General features: G+C 42.0%; 1 protein-coding gene across 3 annotated transcripts in view; it reads right to left on the bottom strand.

Moving 5' to 3' along the window:
- The window catches only part of caln1 (calneuron 1), a 63,742-nt gene extending 52,635 nt beyond the window's left edge, over positions 1–11,107 (bottom strand). Inside the window, exon 1 of one of the 3 annotated variants that reach the window (XM_024277698.2) lies at positions 10,533–11,107. Coding sequence is in view for 2 of the 3 variants with exons in the window: in XM_024277696.2 (XP_024133464.2) it covers positions 5,136–5,473 (338 nt within the window). In the remaining variant the exon portion in view is untranslated. Of the gene's footprint in view, positions 1–5,135; positions 5,500–7,222; positions 7,341–10,532 lie in introns of those variants that run through there. The other 2 variants (XM_024277697.1, XM_024277696.2) reach the window with 2 other exon arrangements.
- Positions 11,108–13,104: the final 1,997 nt, after the last annotated feature.

Genomic DNA, 13,104 nt, shown 5'->3' with positions numbered 1-13,104 from the left:
TTTGGTTCCGGTGCCAAAGTGGTTCTTTGGTTTCAGTTCCTATTCTGTGCCAATTTCGGTACTTCAGTAGATCTTCCCAAATCAACATTTTCATTTCCAGGTCACATACTGACGCACAGTTAAGACCTCCGTGTCAGAAATGGACATTTTGGGTGTCGTGGGGACGTCGTCTGTTCCTATTAAATCAAAGCTCCTCAACCTCTGAGCCACGAACTGGTGGCCCGCCATTCTTTCACCGCGTGCCGAATTCGCTGCTCTGAGGGGTTACCGGGTCTTTGAACTCACTCAGTGGGTGTGTCTGGATGACAGCCGCTTCCACTGTGTTTCTGTGACTGAGTTTGAAGGCTGTTCCACATTAACGCGACAGAGGGAAAATAAGGGACCTTTTTTTACTATTGTCCCGCCGAAAATAAGAAAGACATCACAGTTCAGGAGACCTGAGCAGGCTGCTCCAGCTCCTCGCAGCGGCTGTCTGTCTGCCGGTGTGTGGAGTGAGTGAGCTCCACTGAAGTCCAGGAGGCTGCAGCCAAAGAACCGCCACAGTGCGACAGGACAAGACGTTCATATTGGATTAGAACTTCACCCACTGATCGGGTCACTGGAAATGTCACGTGTCCAAAGCTGAGTTCCTGATTGGCTGATGTGATGCAGCGAACTGTCAAACTTCTGCTGTGAAAAGCAGCCAGACATTTGAGCGCTGCGCGGCGCACGCTCTCGTGTTTGCCCCGTCGGGTGTTCAGTTTTATGTGAGCCCGCCCACTATCACAGGAAAAGCAGAATGATTGGCTAGAACTTCAAATTCTGAACAGAGTAGAAGTGATTGACATGTCTTCAGACCAACAGACTTTCACTCAAATTGGCACCAAAATGTGGAACTGTTTGCAGCAGTTTCTGTGGAACCACGTTAATCATAACGGTTCCTACTTGGAACTGAATTTCTGAGCCCAATCCAACCTGAAACTGAAGCTCCTTTTTGGAAAAAAGCAGCAGGATGCCACCTCTCGAGGACTGGAGTCTGACACTCCAGCTTTAGGACAAAGTTGCAACGTTCACACTGGATATGTGACCTGCGCTCAAGAACACGATTGTAGCATATGGTGTTCACACTGGACGAGCAGGGAGGGCCTTCTTTTTCTACTGTTAACTAACACATGTCTGCCACCCACAGCTGGAAGAGTCTTGGTGTGAAATCTCGAAGTAGTTTCTTTCACAACTCTTACCGATATAAAAAAGACTTGGTGTCATAGAATTCTGGCTGGGCACAAAGCACAATTATTAATTTCTCTTGTTTGGCACTTCTATGAAACAATGTGGATCCCAACTATGCGCTCTACCAAATCCAAGTCCTTGACCAGTCAGAGTTCAACCTGGTTTTACTTTCAATGTGCGTTCAAAGTGTTTTGAATGTAGAGCCCAAAAACGGTTCTAGAAACTTGTGTAAATGCCAAAGTTTTGAAGGCGGAAGCCATAAAAAGCATCTATTGAAGCATTAGTACAAACTCTTCATTAGAAGTTGTCGCCTGAACATTCGTTGTGAACGTAGCTGCAGGAACTAAAAGATACCATTTTTTAAAACTCAGCTAAACAGGTAATATATTTTTAACTGATTTATTCTTGTCCAGCAACAGAGCAAACATCAGAGTTGAAGGCCTCTTACGCTGGACCAGAGATAGGCAGCTCCAGGCCTCGAGGGCCGTTGTGTCTGCATAATTTCTAGATATCCAAGCCCTACTCATGACTGCTTACCTGTTCAGGTGTGTCCTGCCAATTAGAATATGCAGGAGCAGGATATGTTGGAAAACATGCAGGAGTTGCCTGTCCCTGTGTTGGACAGAAGTTATTATGATCATTTGGGCGATGTCACTTTGGACACACGAGAAGTCGATTTGAATAAATCCCCTTTGTATTTAAAAAGCTGCTTCTATATTTTCTAGGTTCCAATCTCATTTGTTTTGATTTCTATTTTAACCAGAACACTAATCATTTCATTAGGTTTCTTTACAGGACAAAGTTTCTCCTTTTCTTTAATTAAACTGTTCCTCGTCTTCATTGTGTCCAGTTTTTCATATGTTAAGGTCCGTTTTGGTGATCCTCTAGACAGGTTTGCCCGTCAGGCCCGTAATCGTTTATTTGGCCGAGGAAACTAGAGAATGGCAGCGGCTCAAACACTCTGAAATCCTGCAGATGCTGAGAGTTATGAACTGTTAGAAATCATCTTCATCTGCTTGATCTGCAGGAAGACATACAGAGGACTGTGCTGCTCAGCCAAGCTGCAGTTGAAACCTGGACTGATGGGAGTTTGGCTTCAGCTTACAGAAGCATTGGCTGGACAGTCATGGTCGCTGCTTGGAGTCTTTTCTAAAGCCACCTGAGCGCGATCCTGATCCGCGTTGTTTCTTTCTAGGCCTGAAGCTCCATCATCTGTTCAAAACTCCATTTTCTGGTCAACGAAGTGGTGGCAGGAATGTAGCTCTGGAGCTGGAGGGTTTTATAACTTTATTTATTCTAAATTTGTTGGAAAAAAAATAAACAATCTGGCCCCAAAGAAAAGCTCAGTAAAGAAGAAAAAAAGACTTAATGTTTGGTTTGAGGACATGATGGTCATTAATTCTTTAACACCGGAGCTCCAGTGTTTATGTTCTTGGATTTACTGTAACTTTTCAACCGTTAACACAATAATTCCAGCAGATTCTGAAGGAGAGAAGCAGCTTTCTGGAATAACGTTGATCATGTTAACGGCTGAAAAGCTTAAAGATTTTGTGTTTAAGTGTCACTGATGACGCCTCAGGTGTTAAAGGGTTAAAGACCCACTGTATTAAAATATATCTGCATTCAAGAATGCTTAGTCTCCTTTTATTAAAAACTTTAAATTAGTTGATATTCTAGAATCCTCCTAAAATTCCTATGTTCTGAAATTAAAATGTGATTATGTACTCAATGCATGAGAAATATTCTATAAGTTTGTATGTTTGGGTTTTATATATATTACCTACAAGAAGAGAGAAAGAAAGGAAGGATAGAGTATACACTGTTGTTTATCAATAAGCATCTGTTCATTTATTGATTTGGTATACTTTTTTATTATTAGTAGTAATAATATAATTATCTTTTTTTTTTACACATACACATCTTTTTTTGTTAGTTTGTTGTTTTGTTTGTTGTTTGGCAAAAACATATGTAAATAAATGATGACCCACTGTTATGAAATCTGTGTTTTTATCATGTTTTTGTGGCATTTTTCTAATGATGAAGGACATTTATAAAGAAAATGAAGCTCTAAATTGCATTTCTGACTGTTATTTATTCAAATCCTTGTAAATCAGGAGCAGATGAAAACATGTAGTTTAGAAAAGATCATATTGTGATGTCAGAAACACACTCAAAGCTCCCTGCTCCAGGTTCTCAGAAACAGGGAGGGGAAGGGGGGGTGGGGTTGATCAGCGCCAACAGTCCCGCCCACAACTCAGAGGTGATTTCTAATGAACTACTGTAGCTCTGCAGAAACTATGTCCTAGAAAAGGACACAGGTTTCCTGATTTTGATTAAAAACTGATACTGGGAATGCTCTGAAAATCGATCAAAAGATGATTGTGCATTTTAAGTTCCAGGAGAGACCACTGATGGAGCCACAGATGCATAAGTGGAGCTATTGGAGGAAGAAAGACTCAGAGACCTGAATGAACAACGAAACAGCAAAATGGAACGTTCTGGAGAAATGAGAGGACGACTTAGAGCAACACTGAAAATGAAATGTTGATAGTAAAGACCAAACGACTGAAAAATTGAAGTTTTTGTTTTGAAATGAAACAATTCCAAACATTAAACCAACTGGACAGCCCTGTCAACCAAACACCCCTCCCAAAAATCATGCAATAAAAAAACTACAACTCACCCTTAAGTACAAATAGTTAAAAAAATAACTAATATTAGGTTTACATTAAACTGAATAAACTATTTTTAAAGTGGTTACATGAGGAACTGCTTTGGCTCCACTTTATTTTGGTCTGAAACCAGCTTCAAAAGTCAAGTTAAAATGTTGGGACTCTCATACATCGTAGCTCTATTCTATAAACTATTGTGATATCACAGCAAACATCGTGATGTGAAACAGCCTCGTAGTATCTGGAAGTTGTCATCACTTTGAGTCGTAAAAGTACAAATATTTGACACTTTTCCTCCCATATGAACAATAAACTGAATCTCCTGGGACCAGCAGCCAGAATAAATCCAGAAACCCTGGAAAACTGTCTCCGTTCTGCAGGGACTCGACTTGTGACAGACCGATCTCTGACTCGATAGAAGACAATGGAGACCGAACGCTCCTCTGAATCACAACTTATTGATTTTGGGCATATTTTTACCCCTCCGGACAGCTGTGAGAGTGTTAAGAGCACTCAAGCTGAGCAAGGACACAATGTTTGAATGATCGATGGAGTTTTTTTCCATTATCTGACCCTGAAGCGTCGCCCTCAGACGCGCCGCCGTTCTCTGGCAGAGGAAGTGCTTTTAACGCTTCTTTGGGGTGACATTCTCACAAAGGAAAGCGTGTGGGCTGCACTCAGAAGGTCAAAGCCTCTTTTTTTAGATTCAAGAAGGGAAAATAATTCTGCACCGAGCGAAGAGCAGGTTCGTGAAACTTTTGTTTTCAGAGCAGATTTGTTTTTTTGAGCATCAGAGGCTCATCCTGACGGAGAGCGTGACCTGGTGGAAAGGGCAGAGCTTCTGTGTGACGGAGCGAGCAGATGGCAGCTTCTTACATTAGACTCTGCAGCACAATGGCGAGCAGGAGCCGGCCAATGATGGAGAGGAGGCAGAACACCGTGTACCAGCTTAAATCCAACATGCTTCTCCTGAACTCCAGCTCCTTCTCAACAGGAAGGTACTTCAGAGATTCAGAACTTTGGGGAATTCCAAAAACTTTTAATGTGGCGGGAGGAAATGATGAGTTTGTAGGATTTGTCTTCACCAAAACTCTCAATTATCTGTTCGTTTGTGGCCCCTCAGGGTCAAACTGCTGCCAAAACCCAAACACAAATCCATTACCCAGAGCTGGGAGGGTCCCACCACCCCGCCAGCATCCTCAGCTGCTTCCTGCAGCAGCACGCTCCCCCCTGTCCCCCCATGACGGCTCTTACCCACACCGGTGGCTGTGGCCGTACTCTGAGGGACACTGCAGCACGCCGCTCTCCCCGGCGGGGCTCTCCACCGCCGTCCCGTCCCTCAGGTGCGGGTGTCCCGGCAGCTCTCCGTTCACCTCCATCCCCTCTTCCTCCTCCTCCATCACTGGTGTCCACAGAGCTGCGAGCACGGCCGCCTCCGCCGCCTGGGCTCGTCCCACAGCAGCATCAGCTCCCAGAGAGCCGGCGGCTGATGTTGGAGCAGCAGGTACGCCGGCGCCTCCTACGCTGCCTCCCCTCCCTCCCTGTGACTCCATCGCTCTGTCTCGCTCTCCGGTGCAAACATTCCTCCACATGAGGAGCGAGCGCTCATTAATGAGCCCCCGTGGCAGACAGCCCCGCCTGCGGCGCAGACGTACACAAGGCTAAAGCGCAGCCACACAACTCTGAGAAGAGGAAGATTTACAGTCTGAGCGTCTCTGAAGACGCCAAAAGATGAAAAAACGAGCACCTCCACATGGAGGCAGGAGCATGAGTTATGGTCCACATCAAATCTAAACCTGTGAGGAGGTGTAGACCCCCCCGATCAGTCAACATGAAGTCAGTCCAGACTGGGAGAAAATCTTCAGAAAATCAAAACAAACAAATTAAAGACATGTTTAGATTTTTTAACAGGAAAATCTCTTTATTGTTAAATAATAAACAAAGGTGAACAATTTGTCAAAATAAATCACTGTAAGCTCCTAATAAGTGCTGCCACAAACGATTATTTTAACAGTCGACTAATCGACGATTTTATTTTTTTTTGATTAGTCAACTAATCAGGTCATGGGCAAACTGGATGTGACACACATCTGAAACATCATTAGCTTTAAACTAACTAGAAACTAGATAAATAGCATTACCTGTGATAATGCTAGTGAACTGAATTTGGCCACTGAAGATGCTGATAGCTGAAATTGATAGCTAAAAACGCTGAAGCTGATAGCTAGCTAAAATATTAGCTGTAGCGGCTGCGGACTCATGAGCCGCTAGAGAGGCTGCGGCAGGACCTCGTTTGTGACGCGCTCCAAAAAATATGAAGAAAATATCCTCTGGATGTATCTTCATTTATTAAAGTTCATCATAGACACGCATAACAAAAAATTATGTGTTTGATCGTTCCAAAATAAAAAAGCAAATAAAGTGGTCAACAAAAAATACCGGGCCCTGTACCCCCTCTCTCGGAACCAACAGAACCAAACCCAAATGAACAGGTCCGCCTAATAATGTCTTTCCTTATCACATGACACACACAAAAAATTGAAATAATAAATAAATATTATCATGGCTGCTGCATTAGCCAAATGCAAAATTTGCCTAAGAACGGAAAAAAAACAGCTAGCATGCATATGAAAATATTAGCTAAACTGCAAAATAGCCTAAAAAAAAAGAAAACTCCTAAATTAGCCAAAACAGCTAACATGCTGCTGAAATATTAGCTAAACTCCAAAATAGCCTAAAAACTGAAAAAATCCTAAATTAGTCAAAATAGCTGTCATGTAGCTGAAATACTAGCCAAACTTTAAATTAGCCTGAAAAAACGTAATAAATGCCAAAAAAATCCAAAATGCTAGCAGAATGCCACCATAACTTTGAACTTTACTACACTCTGACTCCATATAAAATAACGACTAATCGACTATTAAATAAGTCATCGACTGTTTTAATACTCGATTAGTCGACTATTAAAACAGTCGACGAGCCCTAGTCCTAATCCAATGCTAGCACACTATAATAAGCACTTTAAGGTTCAATAAGCTTTAAATTAAATGCTTTAATTTGACTTAATTTAAAATGAAAGATGTTTATAAAAATACCAATAAAACTTTTCACTATTCAGCCAAAATTCTTTTATCAATCGTGATACTTGTCTGAAACATTTGCTAAGAAAACAGAATTTGGTTTGGAAGAAACATTACTGCTGACACATACATGACACAGCTGGATTTGAAGTTATGAAACAGACCGGAGTATTTCACATCAGTCGAAAAGATTCCCAGGCATCGACTGTATCTGAGAACTGGACAGAGTGACAATTACATCATCCATAGAAAATGGCTTACCTCCAGCTCCAACCAAATGAAGTCAATACAGTCAACATCTTTTTGTTAAATGGACGACGACATGTTGGAACCAGTCAGTAAGGAGTGATTGGTCCGAGTTGGTCTGAGTCAGCGTTTCTATGGCAACCAATCAGGAGTGAGCTTGCTGGAAGGGCCACACGAATGCTGGCAAAATATAATCAGTCAACCAAACGTGGATGTGGGGGCCAGCAGGCTCCAACCACTTTATTAAAACATCTGATTGGTCAGTTTATAACATGTTGTAAAGCTAACTTGTCTAACAATAGAAGAAATATGAAAAAAATTAACATTTTTGAGAACGTGTTAAAAAAGGTATCAGAGTTAGAATGGTGATTCTGAACAATAGAATGACTGAGTAACAGCTGTTTATTTCTCTACAGAAGTCAAAGAGATTTTGACTTTTTGGCGTCAGCGGGTACTTCCTGTTTGGAGCCAGCGGGTACTTCCTGTTTGGCGCCAGCGGGTACTTCCTGTTTGGAACGCCAGTCCAGTTCTCATGTAGGTCCTGCAGTTCTTGGCCCCGCAACACAATCTTGTTTTTCTGGTAATATTCAACGAGTAAAAGTAATGTCTTCCTTTCGCCACATCCAGTCAGGGATCACCTCAGCGTTCACTGATTCACACAAGAGGTTTGGCAGAGAGTTTTATGCCGGATGCCCTTCCAGACACAACCCGCTATTTTATCTGGGCTAGGGACCAGCACAGGAAGACCCAGACTTGGGACCCCTTAGCAGCTAAAACAAAGCTAAATTGCTAACTAGCAAAAGCATTTTGTCTAACTTTTCAAACAAACCAGTAACTTACCTAGTTCTCTAATGTTAACATTGGCAGCTTGTCTAAAACTTTGTCTGAATTCCTTCCATACTCATATAGAGTCTGTTTTCCAATACTGTCCGAATCTACAATTCCAAAATCGAGAGTCCTAGAAATTTCCCAGAAGTCTTTGCTATAAACTACTATGCATTGATGCTCACTACTTTTTTAAATATAGACCACAATGCATAGCAGTTGAACAATTTTTACGAAAACGTCGAAAAAGAGAAATTTTTCAACTGGACGGAACCGCGTGTGATTGTATTGTACGCTCGTATTTTAATTGCGTCAAAGACAGGATTTTTTTCAAGTATTTAAAGTGAAACTGAAAGTAAAATCCCATCAGCTGTCACAAATATGCTGTCCGTCTGCATTTGATCCAACCCGGAGGAGCCGCGAGCTGCAACAGCAGGAAAAAAGGCTTTTTATGATAAAACACAGCGGAGTCACGAATAGACATCGTGAAATGTTCGTATTGATTCAGTTTTCACTTCGTATCTCGGTGATATCTGGTGTTTAGAAAAATAAAAGACACGTAATGAGCATCGTGTCCGAATTGCTTTTAAAATCTAAGGCACTAGATCGTCCTGCACTATATAGTGTTTTTAATGGTTGGGGATTAAGCCTAAGTGTGTAATGCTTATCTAACTGCAATGCTAACAAAACTATCTTGACTTTTTCATCTTATTGTTACTCATCTAATTTTGTATTGTTAAAAAAAGAAGCTAGTTGTCTAAGGCTAACAAAGCTAAGTTGACTTGGCACTAAAACACTAAAATGTCAACCTGCAAAAGTCCTAATGGTATCAAATTAAACTTAACAAAAATGATTGACAAATGATATGTTTTAAACAAATAATGGAAAATAATGTTTAACCAGATGAGACCTAAATATATAATCATACAAATTTGATGGTTTTCTGAAAAATTACCCAATAATGTTACAGTAATCGTATCTGGACTGGACACAACGACGTTTGTGGATGTGAGACTGGAGGCTATTGTCTTTAACCCCATTCAGCCCAGAATCTTTGTGTTAGCATTAGCTAATGCTAGCATGTTTAGTTTTAAGCTAAATCTCTCTTTTTCTTAATACAGCTGCACTGAGGCCCTAGAGACATTTAGTAGCCACTAGATTTTGTAGTCCAGTGAGATTCTACTATAAACAAAATAGTGCAGGACTATATCAGGCCCTGGATTTTAAAGGTAATTCAGACTCAATGTTCACCATTTTTCCTTTGTTTTTGTAAACACCGGATATGATGTCACAAATACGAACATTTCAAGACGTTTAATTATGACTCCACTTTATTCTGATGGTGAATATTTGGATGGTTCACAAAAAAATGCATTTAAACATATTTTTTGGTTCGAAATTGTTTGACCGCAATGCATTGTGGTCTATATACGCTAATCTAGAGAGCATTGATGCACGCCAGTTTTTTACAAAGACTACTAGGAAATTTCTAGTTCACTCAATATTGGAATTGTAGATTCAGACAGCACTAGAAAATGGTGTAGAACTATATAGTGAGTAGGGAAGGAATTCGGACATTTATTCAATTCATTTGGAGGGCTAAATATTGGGGTAGGGAGAAGCCGTAGGGGTAGGGGAAGAATTTGGCCTAAATATGTAATAAAATCACATGTTTTTGTTTTTTTAACATGGATGTAAAAAATTAAACATAGAAGAAGTCAAACTATTGACAGCCTTCTTTAGTAGACAGTACTTGCAGCGTAGTACTAGTTACATCCCTATATTTATAGTTTGCTGTCACAGTTTATCAATAACTATCACAATTAACTAACAAACTTAACTAACAATAAATATTGTTTAAAAAAAACTGGTATATGTTTAATCTGATTTTATTCTTCATCCAAGTCATTAACCTACTGGTTCAGATTTTGCTTCTTAACTTCTGGTTTGATCAACTGAGATGGTGAGAACAAATAAAAAAGTATTTTTGTCAAACATGCAATTAAATATGTAAAATAAAAACGAATAAAAAGAATGAGGCTTAAAACTGGTTCGAATTTTGTGTAAAGAAAAACTGCTAACAAACATTGGGAGCCTTTACCGCCACCTAGCGACTGGCGGTGTTACTGCAGAAGCCAAACTCAGGTGGAGGTCCGCGACAGAATCCTAATCCTGCTTTAATCCTGCAGTCTCCACCGAAAACACCAGAAACAGATTCACACCAGTTCGTCCTACAGACTCATATGTGCTTTAATTCTAAATGTATTAATAAATAAATCTGAATCTATTTATAGAACTGTAAATAAACGGCGGACAGCAACGCCTAAAGCAAAAACTATTTTTTAAATCGCTTTTTCTGAAATTCTTTCATTAAATTCCGACATCTGCGGCTAAATCCAGCGGACATGCGCAGCTCCACACAACAGGTGGGGCGTCTGCGGGACTTCCTCCAGAACTCAGGTTCTGATTCTTCCTGGTTGGGATCAAACGCCTTAATTACCTTTGAGTGTCTGATTCTCTGCAGGTGATCCGTCAGCTCCAATAATCCCGCAGATTAGGATCCAGTTTCGAGGCTTGCGGTGGGCTCCAAACGGCGGCAGGATTGAGGAGTTTCTAGGATTAAAATGATGTTTATTGTGGCGCAGCGGAGGAGCGCATCTCTCCACCCATCATCAGTGAGAGCGCACAGCGGCGCGCTCCTGTCCTTCAGCTCGCGCGCGAGTGCCACCAACTCTCCTCGTGTTTCCAATCTCCTCACGTCGTCTCGGTGTTGAAGAATCAGCAAAAATCAAGTGTAGGAGGCGGTGCGGGTCCCGGTTCCGGTTCTGGGTGAGACCCTCCGGGCTGAAGACCCAGAACTCCAGAAGCAAAGCTCCGCAGATTGACGGGAGCGCAACAGCTCCGCGCGTAACGCAGACTCCCCAACCCAAATCCGTGCGTAATCGAGCGGGACAGAGCGGATTGGCTCCTCCTGATTGTCACCTCAACCCCCTGGAGTCTCCAAGACAAGAGTCGGAACAGGTTCTCCAAAGATCTGAGGATCATAGAACCCATGTTCTGGTGTCAGGAACCGATGAAGAGCAGAGGGAAGCCAAAGAAGTGAGAAGTACCTGATGGAGGAAAGAAAACTTTACGGTTAAGATGTAAAATCCATTTAGGAATCCTTATTTATCCAGTTATTAATATTTAAAAACTGTGTGTCTTTTTTCTTATGACCTTCCAGGTAAAATTTGAACATTTTATGGTTTAATTAGTAGAATAAATGGTTAAAACAGGATATTTCTAATGCACAAGTTGAGCTTTTGTGTGAAAACCGAACCACCATAAATAGAATAAAATACAACATGCACATAAGAAGAACAAGTGAAATTAAAACAGATTTTATAAATATCAGCTGGATCATAGTGCAGAACTAAAATTCAAAACAGGTTTCTTAAGTCTGTTTGTCCAAACTTAGGGAAACCTGTCGCTATTGAATTTCTCATTAGCAGGCTGCCTGTATCCACCATAACCACAAACTTTTAGGGGGGGTTGCAGGTTATCATCATCGGTCAAAGACCACTGAGTGAACTCGTAGACTGAAAAGGTTCCACATTTCTTCTGGCATGCAGCAGCGACGGGCCGTAGTGAACACTCTCACTGCTAGCGTTTCAGCTTGGATACGAGCGCCGCAGTATTTACGTAACTTTGAAAATACGAGAGGAAATCCCACTGCAGACGATCATGTTCGACCTCTGCGGTCTGGCCTCTGCATTCCTACAAATCCGTTTTGTTGGGTTCAAATTTTCGTCGGACGACGCGGCTGAACCACAATGAATGAGCGGAGGATTAATGTTAGCGCGTGAACCGACGTGAGTTCGGAGTTTGGCGAGGTCGGCAGCAGCCTGTAGCTGCAGCCATCCAGTAGCCAATATGAACCACCTGCTGTAGCTAGACCGTTCCCACATCGCACATGAGCTGTACCGCTAGCTGTGTGAGCTTAGGGCTATAAAACACAAAGGAGTAAGGGGGTAGTAGATGAGAGCAGTACAGAATCTTCCTTTTTTCTGTCATAATAACGGAGCGAGGAGTAACACACTCAGATACTAGAACCCCAAAAGGATCACAGAAAACAGAATGGAGGATCGTAAGCTTTGTATTGTCCGGTGGGTATGTGGTGAACTGAAGCAGGACCAGAGTTCTGGATGTAGTAAACTGGAACTGGAACTCGTCTCAGGGGGATGAGAGAGAGCTCAACCCAGGAGTCGAGGAAGGAGGTGCAGGATGAAGACCCAGGAGGAGAGAGGAGTTGACGTTTTACGTCTAAATGTAGCGTCCAAAGGACGTCTTCATGAGCTGTAATTGTGGTTCCGATATAGATATTTATTTCACGTCCATCTTTAACACCGGGTGTCTGTCCGCTGACACGTTCCAACGTGTTATTTGGGCGTCTAGCTAACATCCAGCATGGACGTAGTAGTAATGGGTCATGCTCGAAAGCGTAGTGAGTCAAAAGAGTCGACTCTCAAATAACGGGAGACAATTCTTTGCTTTCTTTTTACTTTTTTGCCTGCTGGTTCATACCTAATTCTATCTAATCACCCATATGTCAATGCTGAAGAAGCGACCTGAGGTCGGGTGCGCCACGTTGGTCTGGCAGCAGCTTGATTTGAGCAGCACAAGCTCAAATATCAGAACATGGTCACATCAACCAATCAGGGACTCAGCTTTGGGTACGTGAAGCGTTCAGTGACTCAATCAGTGGGTGGAGTTCACACCAAATGTACAATCAACCAGAAATTCCATCCATTTTCCTCATCTGCAGTATCGCTTTCAGGGCCGTGCGGTTCGGTGAAGGCGGGGTATACCTGGGCGGGTCACCAGCCTGTTACCAGGCTCATGAAGCTGCAGCGATCACGCTCACAACATCAGACACAGAACAGCATCACCTGTACGCCATGAATGTGTGGAACTTCCATTATCTTTACAAAAATTTCAATGTTCACTTCAAGGAACTGCAAGATGCACCTTCTACGATCTTTCATGGACCCGGACAACCAAAAACTTACAGAACTCGTACGGGTCAGCCGCTG

Source organism: Oryzias melastigma, linkage group LG13, assembly GCF_002922805.2.
Source record: "Oryzias melastigma strain HK-1 linkage group LG13, ASM292280v2, whole genome shotgun sequence".
Lineage (NCBI taxonomy): Eukaryota > Metazoa > Chordata > Actinopteri > Beloniformes > Adrianichthyidae > Oryzias > Oryzias melastigma.
The sequence above is the reverse complement of the archived record's forward strand: the minus strand, read 5'-3'. Positions and strand labels throughout refer to the sequence as shown.